The sequence below is a fragment of the Acanthopagrus latus genome, chromosome 7, assembly GCF_904848185.1.
Source record: "Acanthopagrus latus isolate v.2019 chromosome 7, fAcaLat1.1, whole genome shotgun sequence".
NCBI lineage: Eukaryota > Metazoa > Chordata > Actinopteri > Spariformes > Sparidae > Acanthopagrus > Acanthopagrus latus.
In genome coordinates, this window is record NC_051045.1 from 14,920,104 (window position 1) to 14,938,701 (window position 18,598).

The 18,598-nt window shown below is 39.9% G+C and overlaps 3 protein-coding genes across 4 annotated transcripts; all 3 read left to right on the forward strand.

The window, feature by feature from the left end:
• The first annotated feature begins 327 nt into the window (after positions 1 to 327).
• mfsd5 (major facilitator superfamily domain containing 5) lies at positions 328 to 3,022 on the forward strand. The gene is made up of 2 exons (XM_037105419.1): positions 328 to 487; positions 846 to 3,022. Exon 2 carries the CDS (start codon positions 927 to 929, stop codon positions 2,373 to 2,375), a length of 1,449 nt encoding a protein of 482 aa, XP_036961314.1. The 5' UTR covers positions 328 to 487; positions 846 to 926; the 3' UTR covers positions 2,376 to 3,022.
• A 499-nt stretch (positions 3,023 to 3,521) lies between these two features.
• Positions 3,522 to 9,865, forward strand: LOC119022762 (protein lifeguard 2-like). The gene is made up of 12 exons (XM_037104011.1): positions 3,522 to 3,725; positions 6,161 to 6,248; positions 6,389 to 6,477; positions 6,658 to 6,722; positions 6,805 to 6,858; positions 6,975 to 7,025; positions 7,138 to 7,177; positions 7,533 to 7,570; positions 7,663 to 7,750; positions 7,853 to 7,948; positions 8,225 to 8,278; positions 8,396 to 9,865. The coding sequence occupies exons 1-12, from the start codon at positions 3,711 to 3,713 to the stop codon at positions 8,543 to 8,545; spliced, it is 828 nt and encodes a 275-aa protein (XP_036959906.1). The 5' UTR covers positions 3,522 to 3,710; the 3' UTR covers positions 8,546 to 9,865.
• A 998-nt stretch (positions 9,866 to 10,863) lies between these two features.
• Positions 10,864 to 18,132, forward strand: si:dkey-21c19.3 (sentrin-specific protease 1). Of its 2 annotated transcripts, none has more exons than XM_037104008.1 (18): positions 10,864 to 10,948; positions 11,754 to 11,812; positions 11,934 to 12,115; positions 12,241 to 12,316; positions 12,429 to 12,621; positions 12,755 to 12,887; positions 12,984 to 13,102; positions 13,736 to 14,019; positions 14,151 to 14,214; positions 14,397 to 14,435; positions 14,523 to 14,607; positions 14,720 to 14,860; positions 15,306 to 15,437; positions 15,665 to 15,868; positions 15,968 to 16,047; positions 16,170 to 16,254; positions 17,202 to 17,297; positions 17,397 to 18,132. In XM_037104008.1, the coding sequence occupies exons 2-18, from the start codon at positions 11,791 to 11,793 to the stop codon at positions 17,457 to 17,459; spliced, it is 1,998 nt and encodes a 665-aa protein (XP_036959903.1). In that variant the 5' UTR covers positions 10,864 to 10,948; positions 11,754 to 11,790; the 3' UTR covers positions 17,460 to 18,132. The 2 variants fall into 2 exon arrangements, with proteins under 2 accessions (XP_036959903.1, XP_036959902.1); XM_037104007.1 differs by lacking the exon at positions 10,864 to 10,948 and adding an exon at positions 10,955 to 11,574.
• Positions 18,133 to 18,598: the final 466 nt, after the last annotated feature.

Genomic DNA, 18,598 nt, shown 5'->3' on the forward strand with positions numbered 1-18,598 from the left:
GCTCCAAAAATTCAATGAAGTGGAAGTTTAAAGTAGCAGAATATGGAAATACTCTAGTAAGGTACAAGTACCCTTAAAATTGTACTTAGATACCTTATTTCAGCCTCCATCTCGTTGTATGTCAGTCTGGGCGCCTATTTAATGAGAAGACATGGAGTTGCTACAAAGCGTTTTTCAAGAACTCACTTTAAATGACAAATTCTTAAAAGACATTACCCCCAACCTTAAGAAAGAATTGGCCCATCGAGAAACTTGCAACACGGAATGTCTGGAAACGTCAGAGCTTTTTCTGCCCCTGAAATTCAAAAACAACGCACGGACACCATCTTGTGGGGAAATAACGGATCCCGGATCCCGGATGTGAGTGGTTAGTTTCCTTCTAAAGGCACACTTGCCTAGCATACGTCTTACACCAGCACTTATTTATGTTTTATTTTTCACTGTTGTGCGTCGTGTAAGTAATATGGGACGGCTGTCAAACGGCACGGTAAGACATATCACACAGTATCACAAAGTAAAAACGTATATGATATTAGGAAAGAGACGGAAGTTAAAGTGTGTTTACCTTAACCGTTAGCTTCTAGGCTAGCGTTGGTTAAATAACAATATAATTCAGGCGGTTTTCAGCGTATCTGTCACGTATTTACGAAAAGCAAACTAAATTGTCGCTAATTAAGTTTTCCGTCAGCTGTGCTTGTAACGTTACTGCCGTTTTTATTAATACACATCTGAAAGTAAAAGCTTATCACTAAGTTTGTTAGGAATAAACTTGGCGAATCGCTACCTATATGAGCTGATTAAGTTGTAAATGCTCTTCTCTCTCTACTTGTTCACCTTGTCCGCAGGTGCTGAGAAACAAAAAGAGAAGAGTGCAAAACGCCCCAGGACTTCAGCTTTGACCTCAAGTGGGTGCAGTTTATTACACCATGTTGGTGACAGCGTATCTTGCCATCATTTTCCTGCTTGCCCTGTGTGCTGGCCTCGAACTCACAGCACGCCGCCTCACCCCACCCCAGTCCACACCAACTGCTGTAGCCAACCCTGTTTTCTGTCGCTTCCAGAGTGTATTTCTCCGGGCATACCTTTTGGCTTTGTGGGCAGACTGGCTCCAGGGTCCTTACCTCTACAAACTGTACCGCCACTACAGCTTCCTGGAATCCCAAATAGCAATCTTGTATGTGTGTGGCCTAGCCTCCTGTGTTCTGTTTGCTCCTTTTTCAGGCTGGCTCCCTCAAGTCTTGGGCCGCAGACAGACATGTCTTCTCTTCTGCCTTTCCTACTCCGCTTGTTGTCTCACCAAGCTGTCCAGAGACTACTTTGTTTTGATTGTGGGCCGGATCCTGGGGGGCCTGTCCACATCCCTGCTCACCACAACATTTGAAGCCTGGTATGTGCACCGCCATGTAGAAGTCCACGATTTTCCCAGGGAGTGGATCCCAAGCACCTTCACCAAAGTCGCCACCTGGAACCATGGGCTCGCTGTGGGAGCAGGGTTGGTGGCTAACTTGCTGGCTGAATGGCTCCACTTGGGGCCGGTGGCTCCATTTCTCCTAGCTGTCCCTTGCCTGGCATGCTGTGGCTGGGTGGTGCTAACAGACTGGGGTAAAGAAGAGACTGAAGAAGCTCCTGAAGGAGACAAACAAACACTGCTTCTTGGGACTTTAAATGGAGGTGTGACCCGTTTGTCTGCAAGGGCCCGGTTCTCACGCAGCTGCCATGATGGTTTGCGCTGCTTACTCTCAGACAAGAGAGTCATGCTCCTGGGTGGCGTGCAGGCTCTGTTTGAAAGTGTCCTCTACATTTTTGTTTTCCTCTGGACCCCGGTGCTGGACCCTCATGGACCCCCTGTGGGAATCGTATTCTCTTGTCTGATGGCTGCCAGCATGGCCGGCTCCTTGCTGTACCGCCTAGCCACCTCCACGCGCTACCGGCTACAGCCTGGTCATGTTCTCTGCCTGGCTGTGCTGATGGCCTTCTTCTCCCTCTTCATGCTGACCTTCTCCACCGCCCCAGGTCAGCCTAGACCTCATGAATCCTTTCTGGCCTTTCTGTTACTGGAGCTGGCCTGCGGCCTCTACTTCCCTGCAGTCAGCTTTCTCCAGGGCAGGGTGATCCCAGAGGAGAAGAGGGCTGGTGTGCTGGCCTGGTTCCGACTTCCTCTGCACCTGCTGGCCTGCCTAGGGTTGCTGGCACTTCATGGGGAGATGTCAGGAACAGGTGGAGGGGAGGCTGGCAGCGGCACCAGACACATGTTTGGAGGATGTGCAGTCATGATGCTGGCAGCTTTGATGGCAGTAGTCAGTCTGTTCACTTTGGGCAGAAACGACACAGACCTGAGAATGGAAGGAACCAGAGGGGAGGGGGAGATGTACTGAGTACACAGAACATACATTGATTCATGCTTGACTGATTTCTGATGTTTTGAAGAAACCTTTTATGTTCCACTGGAGTAGTCATAAGTCTGCATTTTGCCAAATGTATTGATGAAGTAAATCTTTGTCCAAAGGAGATGCTTTGTTAGATTTAAATTTAAATTTCCATTTTTGTCTGTCACATCTACCTTCATTTGTTAAGTGAATTGCGGGAAGCTTTTTAAGCCATGTCCAAAACTGTATCATTCCATTCACCATTCCAGATAAGAGGTTGTTGCCTCCTTGTCTCCACATATAGGGAGGTGGAGTGATGTGTTTGACAGGATATAATTAATATCACTTGCCAGTGTCCCATGAGGATCATAATGTAGTCGGTCCATCATACCTTAACAAACGGATAGAAAAGATGTGAGTTTAAAGTCAAGAAAAAGTCATGACTAACATGTAGAGCAGAATCTGAATGTCAATTTTCACAGTACTTCTTCTTTTCTAGCATCTGTGTATTTTTTATTGGAAAGAGCAAACAGTAGGTCACTTTTAATTTGAATGCATTTTCCACACTTGTATACAGGAGTTTCTCTGTATTGTCTTCATATTTCTCTGTTCTGAACACTTTCAAATAAAAGTGTACATATTGTACATAAGTCATATTTATTTGTCTTATGTTACCAGAATTTAGATTTTATGGAACATTGTTTTGATGTGGCAAACACATTTCCCCATTTGTGGGACAATAAAGAAATACTGATTCTGTTTCTGATTTTTCAGTATTATCATTTGGGCCCTCAAAAAATCCAATATGGTGCCATGTCAGATCATTTTCCAAAAGCTAAAACGTATTCCCAGCAAACACTTGAGTCTATCTGAATGAAAAGGGCCTATTTAAATTCACAGAAAACATTTAAACAGTGATACGAGTTCTAAATCAAAACAAGTACACTTCACAGTGCATTTTAGTCCCTACAGTTCCCCTCTCTGAGTTTTGCAGCACACCATATTTTCTAGATATTTCTGGACAGGCATCCATCCTCCCCATTTTACCCGGTGCTGTGGTACAGTCCCAGCTTTTCTCTATGGTGCAGCATCACCTGGATTCTGCTAGAACATCCCTCTGTGGGTGAGGGAGGGGTATCTGCACCAGTCCTAACTGCGTTGTTTTGGGATTACATCACAACATCGTCAGAGCAGGCAAGAAGAGCGCTGTCAGTCTGAGGTGCTTTCTCACAGTTTGACAAGACTCTGCAAGAACCACATCACCAAGAAACGAAACACCAGAGCCCCATTGACTGGTTGGCAAACGAAACAGGACAACCTACTGCGGGACGACAAACTAGCATCATGACACAGGGCAAGGTATGTGCCTGCTTTGATAGTAATTCAATTCATATTTTATCCTTATTAACCCTCAATAACAATTTCAAAACAGGTCTGTGTTTTGAATTTCTCTCTGGGGCCTAGATTATTATGTAACAGCCGACGTGCGTGGCTCTGCTCCATCCCTTTAGAAATGCTTGATAGTCACACAGGCTTTTCACTTGTGATACGTGTGGATTAAGTAAATTCAATAAATAACTGATGGATTTAAATAACTGAGGTCATGCAGTCTGGCATTTGTCGCCACAAAATCTCACAGAAGTCAAAGGATGTTACATAGTGTAGCCATATTATGAATGGTGTCTTAAACCCATTGTATTTCTTCTTTTACGCTGTTTGTATATTTGTGTGTTGTTCAATGCTAAACTGTGAGTTTGCGTCAAGTGCGTCACCGATTGTTTGACGACGCTGCGTCACCATGACAACCCGTTTATTTCTGTCGCTCTAGCAAAGCGTGCTAGATGACGGTGCTGTAACCTTCTCCCAGTCTGTCCCTCTTATATCATTTCATCCAGACTGTTACCATCGCCTTTTAGGAAGAAAACAACAACAACAACAACAACAACAAAAAAACAACATTGGACACAGTGAATGTTAAAGCATCCCCGGTTAGCCCATTATCTTCTGCAAAGCGATGCTCTCAGACCCGAATCTATGCTAATAGGCTACATGAGATGCACTGTAACTGTAGCCCTGCTAGCCTACTGCATGTCAATAACATCTAACTCTAGGCTTTGTCAACATAGCAATGAAAATAGTCATATAATCGGCTACAATGGCAGTTACGAGCACTGTAAAGCCTATTATTTATTTATTTATTTATTTATTTATTTATTTATCTGAATATGACGCAGCTACACTTGCCGATGTGTATGATGAAGTGTAAATTATTAAAAGCACTTGATGTCTCAGTTGCTTGGGTATCACTGCGATCAGCTTAAGTTTCATTTTAAGCGGCAGAGGTGACAGCAGTTAAAATTCAAACCGACGTGGAAGGATTGTATTGTGACCAGCTGGGAATTGAATATATTGTATATTGGTTCTTAATTTGAAGGGGGGAAAATCAGCTGAATTGGTGGTTGTGTAGAAAGGTAGACACTTACATTTAAAAGTCCAGGGAGTAGGATTAATGAGGATCTATTGGCAGAAATGTAGTGAAATGTAGAGTAAAACCAAATGATGAACATTCTGTTTCAACCTGCAGCCTCATTAGATGGTATTAAATCCTAAATACTGGATCTTTAAAATATCAGTTCAAGTGTCAAATCAGCACAGAAGGAAGTCAAACTGTCAGTTGGAGGTGGTTGTAACTTTATTTGACTTGTCAACAAGCTAAAGCAGTTTATCTGTGAGTAGAAGTGAAGACCTAAGCAATTAAATGACTTGAAATTTCAACTCAAGTGTAATTGTACATTATAATAGTATTTCACTGAAATAGTGCTGTTACAGTCGAGGCATAAATATACATGATAATAACTGACCCTTGTACAATACAGTACATAATGCAGGAGCAGAAATCAAACATCTCCATAGCCATGATGGCTATTTAGCCTTTGTTAATAAGCCTAGTTGCCATTTTCTATGATGGAGCCGCTACTGGAATGTGATTCTGATTAGTATGAATGGCACATTGACATTCTTTGCAGCATAAATATTTGTCTACTTCATAATTTCTTTCAAGAGAACATTGTTATACAGTGAAACACAGTAGAACTATCAGACAGTTGGTCACGTATGTATTTATTAAGGCATTATACTGATGGATACATGTCAGTTCATATGACGAAGGGTCAGTGATAATCTTGTGAGGCACAAGGTGATTTAATCACCATAATACAACACAGGGTTGCATAATGAAATGGAAGCTCATAAATTCCTCTATGCTACATAAATTACAGAACATATTTATATGCAAATACGCACAAACATGCAGTGTATCTTTTGAGTTTGCATGAAGGTAATTGGAATCAGCAGCAAAGTGATGATAATGTTGTCTGCATCTTTACATCAAAAGTTCAACATCTGGAAAACACTGTCCATCCACTTTGGCTGAGTGAGAGCATAGCACGAAGCATCAATGTACACAATCCATATTTCCCAGGACCGCTGGAATTTATCAGCCCATAGATTTAGTGAAAAATGTATTCTCTCCATCCCTTGAATGGTAGTAAAATATCTATCTAGTCTTGCATAAATGGTTATGACTAGACTTTCAGGGAGGAAGGTGTGTGCATGTGTGATATCAGACTAGTTTTGATAGACTGATGAATAGTACCTAAAGCATATTCAATACCGGCAGAGTCTGGTACATTTTACACTCCAGACCGAAAATTGATATTGATTTACCCTGAGTTAAAATGAGTGACAGACGATAAACTAAAAGATAACACATTGTCCCTCCTTTGTGCCATCAGTTATCACTTGCAAACAAGTCCAGTGACTCGTCCAGTGGACAAGCTTTAGGGACACCATCTCCTCCCAGCTATGAGGAAGCCACTGCGGGTATGACAACACCTTATCATGTTATATTTAATCATTATTTCAGGGTGTCATAACCTTTAACAAAGACACTTGATGGTGTTCATCATGATTTGTGACAGCACAGAAGTGACTAAATGGTCTTAAATGAATGTGTTCTCTAGGCACCAGTGCTCCTTGCTACAATGATGCTGAGATGCTCACAGAGTTCACCTGGGATGATCGCAACATCAGGAGGGTCTTCATTCGAAAGGTATCAAAGTTTTCATGATCATCCTATTAATTACAGTATTAGCTCTGTTGTGATTGCTGTTATAATTGACTGCAAGTAAGCATGTTAAACGTTTAAGGTCTCACCAGCACAAACCATTACATGTAAAATAACCAGTATAAAATCTATAGAGTTATTTAACTCTAACTTGCTTTCTTTCAGGTGTATGCCATCTTGATGATCCAGCTTTTGGTAACTCTAGCTATCGTTGCTCTTTTCACATTCTGGTAAGTGTTAGATCAGTTTTTTTTTCAATTGAAATTGAAAGTCACTGGGTATTGTACTTAGAAGAGATTATGTTTCTTTTAGTGACCCTGTGAAGGACTACATTCAGACCAACCCTGGGTGGTACTGGGCCTCTTAGTAAGTAACGGGTTCAGTCAGTCTTGGTTTGGTAATGCAGTTTTTGAATGTAATGTTTTTGGTCCATGTCACTTCCAACTAACACAATATCCAACAATATTCATTTTGTTTAACAGCGCTGTGTTCTTTGTGACATATCTGACCCTATCTTGCTGCTCTACACCAAGGTAAGGCAAAAGTTCTAAAAGTTAATTGTACAACACCAAGAAAACAAATAGAAACAACTGTACATCACTTTGAGAACCTAAACTTTGATCTTTTACTTCTTTACTCCTACAGGAGACAGTTTCCATGGAATCTGATTCTGCTTGCCATCTTTGTAAGTGTAAAGCAGATATTTGTTATTTTTTGTAATAAACACTTCAATTGCTGATTGCTATTGCTCAACAAATTGTTTATGACAGTTGTTTGCATTGTTTGTTAAGAGTTAAATAACCTTTAACTAAAGGTTAATTAAAGATACATTTACAGTTCATTAGTGATTGTTATTAAAAAAGTTATACAAAAGTTTGTCGATGTGTAACTTTCCCTCACAATTGACTGTAAGTTGACACTTATAAAGACGTTTAAAAAAACACATTTACATATATGTTTTATAAAAGTGAAGGACCCATAGTCATGACCTGTCCAAAGATAAATGTATTTTCACATAACTCTTGCATATCCTGTTTCAGACCCTGTCACTCTCCTACATGACGGGAATGTTGTCCAGGTACACTTTCAAGTTGGCTACGTCTTTTATCACTTTACATTGTGTCTTGTTGATTTATGCCCAGGGTGATGACATGTTTCTTGTTTTAATAGCTTCTATAACACCAAGTCAGTGGTGATGTGTCTGGGCATCACAGCAGCAGTCTGTCTCCTGGTCACAGTCTTCAGCTTCCAAACTAAGGTGAGATTTTTTTTCTTTATATTTTATCTGTAAAATCAACTGCTTTTTGGTGCTGTTGGATTAACATATTTAGGTTTCATTTCATATCCTTTCTCAAACCAGTTTGACGTGACATCATACCAAGGCGTGCTCTTTGTCTTCTGCATGGTCATGTTCCTCTCTGGACTGGTGCTGGCCTTCGTCCTTCCCTTTCAATATGTAAGTACGACTACATGAGTAAGGCTTTTACACCAGTTGTGTGTCATGTACGGTTGGGATTTTGAGGACTTTCAAGGACATAGTCACACTTAAAATGGGAATGTAAACTGACAATCAGGCAAATATTTGTAATGCCACTAATGCAGACTCAACTCTTGACTGAGATAATATGTAGTAATTGTACCATCATGTGCATTCAGATGTTACGTAGCGGACTTTTCATGTAGTGATTTAAATCTTGGGATCACATCTAAACAAATCATTATGGTCATTTAGGTACCCTGGTTAGATGGCATCTTCGCTGCCCTGGGAGCCATACTGTTTACCATGGTAAGAGTACAGACACTATCAAACTATTATTGCTAGAAATGCACGTGTATCGCAGGCTATGTAAATCAAACAAGACAAAAAGATGTCTTACTTTCTGATTTTCTTTTCTGTGGCAAGTTTTTGGCTTTTGACACCCAGCTCCTCATGGGGAATAAGCGCTACACCATGAGTCCAGAGGAATACGTCTTTGCCACTCTCAACATCTACCTAGACATCATCTACATCTTCTCCTTCTTCCTCCAAATCTTTGGAACAAAACGAGAGTAAACCATCGCCCCATCTCTTCCTTCAGTCAAGGGATGCACCAGTATGGCGATTTAGGCAGGCATGAGAATGGTCTTAGAATTTTGGTGATTGTGATGACAGTGCTTCCAAATGCAACAGTTTTACTTTTTCTTGTACAGCTATACGTGTAAAAAGATGTATGTGGATATTCACATCCAAAATGTGAATAACAACCTCTCCATCTTCTCAAGCATGCTGTGAACCCACACCATTCACTTTGCCAGCTGGAAACATTCTGTGATTGTCCTCCATTTAAAGCAGACAAAATGTCCTGTGAGTGTCCATCTGAAGCTGTACAGGTGTATTTATATCCACGCCTGCCAAGATATCACAAATCTTCTGCGAACAATAGATGTCAAAAGGTAGTAGAACTGTAATACATTATGCATGATTTTAAAAAGCCCTAGCTATGCCAAGTACAGTCATCCTATCATTCAACTATTGCTGTGGGTGTTGATTTAGTGATTGAAAGCACAAATGTCATTTTAACAAGGCTTCTAAGACTGAAAGACTTTTCCTGTGTTTTCAATCATATGCAGCATCGTCTCAATACTGTGAATCACAAAAACTACTTTGACAGTCAGTGACATGTTTTCTGGCTTTTGAATGACAATCTGAAAAAGTTACTTCCTGGCTTTAAGATGTTGATACTCATCTCCACCTTGATTCGTTATTCATATTCATTGTATACTGATCATGTGTACATGTTGGTTTTTGCTCCATTTAACTATGAAGCTGTTATTCATTGCCATGAAACTGTGGCAATGTTTCTTATTAGTGTGTCATTTCATATGTGTATTTGAACCTGGAATCTTTTTTAGGAAGATTTTTTCATGAAAGATATTTAAGATTGAAGATGTTTGATTGTTGGAGTTATAGTTTTTGGTCTTAATATTATTGAAATGTATTTCCTCATTTTGAAGTGGTTACATGTGATTTAAATATAACCATGGCAGTGCCATACATGCATGCATTTACTGTCACTTTTGATAAGGCCTACATTTGTGGATGGGCTTGAATGCTATATTCCATGACATTTGAATTTTATTTTTTTATGACAGCGTGATATATTTCAGAAAGTGTGATAAAAAAAATGGTGAGTTTGAGGCTTAAAATGAACTTATTTGTCTTCTAAAGTGCCCTTGAAGTACCTTGACGATGTGCAGTGTATTATTATAAGAGCACCCTGCATTCCACCGTAGCATTGGTGTAACTGTATTAATTGATTAAATGGTGAATGTGTATAAATACAATCACTGGTTCTCTCTGATTTAATAAAAAGTAATATTCAACACCTCCTCATTCTTATCATTTCTGGCCTGTTACTTTGATGACACCATGTAAGAGGTGTAAAATGCTACTTTCACAGGATAAAGCTTCATTTCTGTTTTGTATTTTAAGCTGAAACTAGAATGCACATCAATGCTGTGGAGTTGTCTTTCAGAATATACTGAATGATCTCCTATGATAGAATCACCATCTAACATAATTCAAATGACATGCAGTTCCTAGCAGTTTATTTACTAGCATGTTTTTCCACTGTTAAATGATTTTTTTTTTTTCGGATTATGTCAGCTAATTATGAAGTTTGTTTCTGGTTCTTTTGGAGGCATACTTCCATTTATATCCTATCCTATTCTCTAATCTGGTCTGTTGATTTGTGAATAGAGAATTGCACAGACTGTACATTTATCTTGATTTGATTGTATTTTTTGTGACTGTGTTCAGCTTTGCCTGTTGTGGTGGACTCCACACAAAGTAGCTTGGGTAAATAATAAGTAATGATGGTATTTATGGAACATGGTTTGATGAAGGTCATGTACTGCTGCTTGGGCAGCTTATGTGGCTTGAGTATCCTGCTTTATTCAGTGACAAAGCATAACTGAAACTGATCTGCCATTCTGTGTGTCCTCCCTCATCCTTTACACTCACCAATCCTTATTTCTTAACTTTCACTGGACAGGTAATACTTGTTGTTTTGACTAAATGGGTTTGCATTTTTTGCTGCCTGTCCATTTGATTGGTTAAAATATGAGGGAAAATATTTAATAGTTAGTACAATCTGTTATGTCTAATTATTAATAATTAAAATACGTACAGACATACTTTGTGGCCGTTGGTTTGTGTATTTAGCAAAATGGTCGAATGTCATACAACTATTTAATCGTAAATATTATTGAAACAAATCGGAAAAGACATGACGGGCTTGTGAGAAAGTTAAACCATTAATTGTGTGTGGCATGTACATGTGATAAAGATAAAACTGTGCACAGAAGTCGATGCCGGTGTGTGTGACGTGATATTAAATGGCCTCCTCCAGTCCGCAATCAACCAGTGAACAGCGAGTACACTCGGACTTACAGCCTCCAATCATCCAATCACAAGGTGCGATGGACGAGCGTCTTGTTCAGCCATGTTGTGGTTTTGAATGAGGAAGAAGCGGGAGATAATATTCTTCAACGAGTTTATATGCAATTTAAAGTCACGTTACGGGTATATACATGAGTTAGGCAGTGGCTCAAAATGATAACCGTTTTTTCGAAAGCGTCGGTTGCGACTTATCGCATTCCCGTAGGAATTTAAACATACTTCCACAAATTAGCCGTGTGGCTAACAACGTTAGCTAGCAAGGTACTTAGCATTGTGTGCTAGCTAGGCAACTGGCTAATTCTCAGTTAACTAGCTAACGGTTAGCTCGTTTCGTGGGACAGTAAAATGATATTTGTGAAGAGTGTTAGCCTTTGAAATAGCCCCAGCTAGCCTGCCTCAGTCGAATGAAGCGCATTAGCTTGGTTTCGTTTGACTATATTGACAGGTAAACTGGAAGCAGCGGTAGCGTTTTATCTGTAACGGCGTTATTTCTAAAACTTTTGAGCCATGCTGAATAAAATCTACGAATGGATAGAAACAAGCTTTGCCAATCTTCGCAATGGTGTGCCAGCTGCGGAAGACTCAGATGCACACGGGGCACCGAGAGATGGTCAGATGAGGAGGAAAAGACCAATTGAATGGTATGAGCTGTAACGGCGTTATTCCCTCGTGTAATCTGAAGTCGGTGTGTTTAAAAAGAAACGGACCTCAAGTTACTTTGAATTATATTGTTGAGACATCGTAACTGTCAACCGTCTTCAACCGTATTTCAGTGGAATGTTTTATTAACAGTAAGACTTGAATCTGTTTGTCCCCAAAGTTTGGAAGATGGACATAACGTCGACCAAGATGGCTTAATGATTAAGAAATCTCGAATGGGTAAATAAACACTCACGTAATACATATTAACGTGTGAGTATACTGTATGTGAGGATACAGTTAAATCAAAGCTATCGTACTTACAAACTTGCCTGGCGACTTGTTTATTTTTTTCCCCAAGGCGATCTTATTGACACAGTCAAGGTTGCAGCTGAGGGGGTTAAGACTCATAGCTCCAGTGTGGCTACATGGATGAGGAACAACGTGAGCCCTACCTTGAGAAATATACTCCCTGCCTCCCCTGGTCCTCCACCTGGAGATCCCCAGCCATCAACTTCAGCAGCAGTCTGGGCAAAGAGGCCGGTAAGGAATTGATATTAAGGGCCTGACTGTAAATGATGTCAAAACATTTGTTTGCCTTTTATTTAACATACCATGTTTGATATGTTTCGTGTTTATTTACATGTTTTTTTCTTTTGATTTTTAAGATCGTTGAAAGGAACTCTTTGGGCGAGACGTTCGTGGCTCCCTCTACAACTATGTCATGGAAAACATCCAAATCTGGTAAGACTTCACTTTAAGCTTATTAGCGTTTGTTTCAAGGTCGATAGTGTTTGTAGAGGCTTAAGGTTCTTGGAGAGATGTTAATTATATCACTGTTCTCGTTCAACTCTAGATTGCTTGCGTAATGAGAAGTCGCTTCTGGGATCAAAAGTCTGTCGGCGACAAGTGTGCATGAGTCCGACACATCGTGAAGTGCCAAAAACAAATGGGCACTCAGTCAACTTGCCATCGTCCATCACACCTGAATTACACCCCTCCCTACGGTTAGGAAGGCCCCTAAATCTCCGACCACATGGAACGCCAAGGTATTCTTTTATTTGTCATTTAAAGCATTCTCCATCTCAAGAGGGTTTTTTTTGTTAAATGACTTGTCATAACACTGTGTGAACTATTGTCAGTTGATGTTTGATTACCACACTCTTTTATTATTGTCTGCAGTCAATCTAGTGGAGTGGCAAGCAGCTCCAGCATGTACGAGAAGACCTTTCCCATCAAAGTGGTGCAGAGCCCCACACACAGCACCTCATCTGGCCATGCACACAGAGCCAGGCCTCACTGCACAGCACAGGAGGTCAGACAACATGACGAAAAGGCAGCATGTGTTTCCTTCAAAATCAGTCATTGCATTTCTTTATTTACTTAATGGTTCTCCTCTGTGTTTTTCCAGTCTGTTCATGAGGAGGAGAAGGAGGTCTACAGGCAGCTTCTGACCATGGTCTCTGGTGGTCAGTCATCTTTCCTACACAACGGCAGCCCACATGCCATTGTGAGGTCGCACAGAGATTTGTAGGTATCCGTATAATTGCAGTGGACCTCTGCAATGCCATGTTGAAACTGTTAATGAAAAATGTAAAGAATTGTAGAGTAGGGGTGTAACTGAGAGAGAGCACTGCTAGAATTCAGCCACAGGCCAGTGGAGGGCTCTAGAGGCACATAAACTTAGCACTTCACAGCAGATATCTTTTCTCATATATGTATATATATATATATATATAATATATGTATATTATCACGTTTGTTCTGTAGCTGGAACTGACATGTAAAAGTCAGTATGCAGACATTATCAAAATAGCTAAATGGCAAACTTAAATATCATAATAGGTGCTCAAATCTTTGTTTGATTATAAAAATCAAATCAAATGTGTCACAGCATATACACAGTGAAAATGAAATGCAGTAATGACAGTTGTCATTTATAAATCATGACTCAAATCCCAGCCACAGTATGATTGCAATTTGATTCATCATTCAACCATAGAGGGAGCATAACAACCAGTTAATGTCTACTGTTACTCAGAAACTCTACTACATTAATATGAGTGGGAATTTGCATGATGAAAAACATTTCAATAGTTGCACAACTGCTTGCTCTTCTGCTTCGATTGTGTGCCATGCTTACCCCTGTCACTGTCTCATCAGCACCAGCTTCCTGACCACCAGCCGCAGACTGCTTCAGTTCTCTTCCCCTGCTGGGTCAGCAGCAGAAGGAACTTCAGAGGCACCCAGCAGCCCCCCAAGCCCCAGGGGTGTGTCAAGCCAGAGTTCCAGCAACCTCCCAAGCCCAGTGGGGGCAGTCAACAGGCCAGGGACCCAGACATGGTCTCTGGACACGGACCTCAGCTCCAGCAGAGCAGCTACTCTTACATCAGTTCCCTCCCCATCTGCTCTGCAGGATACCTCCTCTCAGGACACACAATCATCAGGTAAAATTCTTGCACACTTGCGTGTACACCCTGTTGAAATCATTGCGAAACCTGATACAATATGTGAATATTAGATTTGCTTGTGTCTTCATATCGTCTTAGGTTATAATCTCCTTGTCTTTTTCTTGCAGCTCATGATGGTGACTCTGTAATTATTTTAAATGAGCAAAAGGGTAAAAAGAAAGACAGCTCAAGGTTGGTATTCATTTTCTTTCAGGCATAGTATTTTGTTCATCATTTCCCCACTAAGCATGGTATAAGGCATACATAAGAATGTTCTTATTTGCGTCTGACATGCTTTTTGCAGAGAAGCTGAGTTAAAGCTTACTTGGGTGTTTTATTTCTACACAAAATTATATTTGTCTCTATCTTCACAGTGTGCCATGTTTCCAAGCTGAGTTATGGATCAAAGAATTGTGAGTACACTTGCAAACTATTGACTTGTATGACTGATAGACTATTGTGTTTAAACCGAGATAAACACATATTTTTGGTTGCTACAGGACTAGTATGTATGACTCTCGGGCAAGAGAAAGACGGAGACAGATAGAAGAGCAGGAAGCGCTGGCTGCCCAGCTTCTGCGACAGGTGAGTGTGCAAAACTAAAGCACTCCTTCAAATTCAGTTCTATCGAATTTGTTGTTTTTCAACCTCTTGTTACCCAATGAGCTCTATCATTCATGTTGTTACTTCTTCACAGCGTCTGTCTGAAGAGGGACAACGCAGCCCACATGTGGAAGTCCATGTTCGAGTTCCTTTGGAGAAGGAGGTTCCTTTAACTCTTGTGATAGAACAACCAAAGCCTTTGGAAGAGAAACCAGAGTTCCCTGAACTCACAGAGGTGAGTCTTGATGTGTATGCAGTGTTTACAATGTATGGAAATTATTTAGATAATCCAAATAGACTTGCCTCCACATAAAATATTATTTATTTATTCTTTCTATAAATCTTTTTTTCTTCTAAGTATAAACACATTTGAAACTAAGGGGTGACTAAATGTTTGCCAGAATGTCAGTTGTTTTTATAGCTTGGGCTGAGTCACAATCCCGACATGTCAGTATTTGACGACCTGGTAATGAGACTAAACAATCATTTCTGTAATGTAATCAGTCTGAAATTGTTCAAATATTAAAACTTGGAGCAATACCAGGGGTTTAGGGTACTGGGTATTTTATTGTTGCTGCAAGTTTGTACAGGCTGTTTAATATTAAGAATACATTCATTTGTAATGAGTATAAGGTTTATTTTCTGCTTTTCTCACATGTATGTTGTCTCCTTCTGTTAAGGAAATGGAGGCTGATGTGAACAGGGCGCTGAGAGGAGGTGGTTCTCATGAAGTATTAAGTGAAGGCTTTGGTCTCAGCCTGACCCGCAAAGACCTGCAGACCCTCAGCAACCTGAACTGGCTCAATGATGAGGCGAGTACACATTATCCTCAAGGTGTGAGATCTGTGTGTGAATTATCATTAGGTATTTATTTGGACATTCATCTGAATGTCTTATGTTCTTTTGGTTATGCATAAATCCTGGCATTTGTCAAAAATACATGACCATGATTATATTATGTGTGTAATAATGAAATGCTACTGAGCCATTGAATAGTGCTTGCCCTGTTAATTGAAACACCCCCTCCTTAATCTCTCAGGTGATAAACTTTTACATGAACCTGTTGGTCGAGCGCAGCAAGGATCCCAATCTGCCATCCGTCAATACATTCAACACCTTTTTCTACCCAAAGTTGCGCTGCAGTGGCTACTCTACTGTCCGCCGTTGGACCAAAAAGATGGACATCTTTGCTAAAGACATCCTGTTGGTTCCTGTCCACTTAGGGGTGCACTGGTGTCTCTCTGTAAGTCCTAATGACCGCAGTTGTGAAGCAGCAATGTAGAGATTTATTAATTTATTCACATTTTTTTTTTAAATTCAATTTTGTAACTCTTTCTCTCAGGTGGTGGATTTCCGCAAAAAGGCTATCCTGTATTTTGATTCTATGGGAGGAAACAATGATGAAGCATGCAGAATATTGTTGTAAGTTGCAGTACCAGACATGTTTCTTTGAAAACTTGTAGAACTAAATGTAACTTAGGCAAACTGATTCTTATGAGCCATCAGATTGCACAGAAACTAATGCTTACTTTTTGTTTCCTCAGTGACTACCTGCAACAGGAAAGTAAAGACAAGAAGGGCAAGGCACTGGATACCTCAGGCTGGATTCTGCACAGCAAAAAGCGCAATGTAAGTCCTGCACACCTGAAGGCGGAGAGCAATAAGTAGTTTGTTTGCTTTTAAAAATCAAAAGATAACTCCAAGGCACTCTTTTAAATGATCATTGTTACGGCATTGTCAGGTTAGACCTTAAGAACAATGTCTGACGCATTTTGAGTTTTTATGCCTACTACATTTATCCTAATGCACCACTGAGGCTACAACCAAATGCCTGGATTTACCCAATCTAGTAGACTTCGGACTGTAACTGTAACGGGGACTGCACGTTCCTGGGAAGGCTGAGGTGCTGAGGGCACACAATTTATTTGGTCCTCAAACAGACTTTCTGCTGACTTTTATAAAGTTTGTGTGGGTTGCAGACTTGATGTGATGACAATGACCATGTCACATGACTTGCAACCGAAGACCAGGAAGGCTCAGTCTGCAAGTCCAGAGGGTGGAGATTTGGATTCAGCTTATCAGACTGAATTTTGGTCCAGGAAGTGCTCCTACCTTTACATATTTTGATTTGTACAAGCAGTCTGTTTTCATTATTGTCACATGTCATGCTGCGTCATCAAACTACAAAAGTCTAGAAATTTTGGATACGTCTCAGTTATCAGCAGAAAGTTCCAGATTATAGTTCTTGCAGCTTGTAGTGCCTCCATCCTTGGCCAACTATAGACAATCTCTTTTTCAAGACTTGGCCAAGAAAGACATCAGCATAAATATAAGAACATGGTTAGAAACAGAAAACATGAAAGGAGTGGAAAAAAAGTAAACACATTTCAAAATCTATTGATTTATCTATTAATCTATTCTGTTTCTTGTCAAGAACATTTTCATGAAAAATGTGATATATCAAAGCAAAAGTGTAGCATTCAAGTAATTCTTAAATATACCGTCACATTTCCAGTAATGAGACATTTTGCTCTGTATAATGTCAAATAACTTATTTATTCCTTCTTTATTCCCAGGAAATCCCACAGCAGATGAATGGTAGTGACTGTGGAATGTTCACATGCAAATATGCAGATTACATTACCAAAGACAAGCCAATCACATTCACGCAGGTAATCACAAACCACATCAACATCAACAGCAATATCTGTCAGGTAGTCATCATGATGGTTGCCTAACAATGGCTCACATGCCCTCTTTTGTATTCACAGAAACACATGCCCTACTTCAGAAGACGGATGGTGTGGGAGATTGTGAACCACAAGCTGTTGTGATGTCAGCATAAGAATTTTGAACTTGTATAGTGGATTTGTGATGATGATGATAATAATTAAAAAAAAAAAAACGAGTCGTAACGATGGCTGAGCTACAGGATCCACATGTCCTGTTCTGGGAAAGACTTGCACACCAGCTCATCAGATCAGGAACCAGCTCTGCTACTCTGCATCGTCTCAGCCCTCAGCTGATCTTAGCTGATGGGATGATGCCGGAGCATCAACCACTGCCTCCCAATACTCTACTCCACTTTGTTGTTTTATGATGCACCCATGGAGCATCAATACAGCAGCTGCGTACTGCGTGTTTTGTATTGCCCAGCCAGAACTTTTTTTTTGAGATCACTTGTACTGACTTACAAAACCATACTCTGAGCTGCAATGATCACTTTGATGCAGACATACAAAGTTTACATGTTTTTGTCTTACAGGGAGATGAGCACATAATGCTGCATAATTTTTTATAATGGCAGTAATGCTGCATTTTGGTGTCACTGTCAATGTTTGATACTCTTGGTATGTGAAAAAAAATATGGACTGACCAAGGTAATATGAATGCCCATGAAACTAAAATTTGAGTGAGAACTATTCTTAAAATCTGTTTTGTGGCATGAGACTTCTATTTTTTTATATAATTTGTTTGATTAAAATGCACAAAAGTCTTCAAATATGACATTGGCTCAGAGTATGATTTTCAATGAAAACAGTTTTGCCATTTCATTCTTACCCATTAGTCTTGATATAAGATTGTAAATTAAGGTTAAAAATCTATTTTATGTATTCAGAGGTCTTCTTTCTTTTTTTTCATTTGACAGCAACTTTTTGAGCATATTCGGTATATTTTGAACTTTGTACATACTGATAACATATAAAGCCTCTTGAAAAGTGTAATATACATTTTCTTTATGCATTTCCTATATTTTTATCTAGATTCAAGTCTGTTTTAGAAATAAATGCTCATGTATTGTGACTGTTCTTTGTGTATTACCTCAGAATCAGCTTGGTTTGATATATAAAAAAAAAAAAAAACTGCCACATTTGATAATTTGATAAACATGAGAGAACCTGGATGTGTGTCTTCGCTTATTTGTTGTGCACGATCTCTTTTACGAGATAAAACACGCAGAGAATCTCTTGTG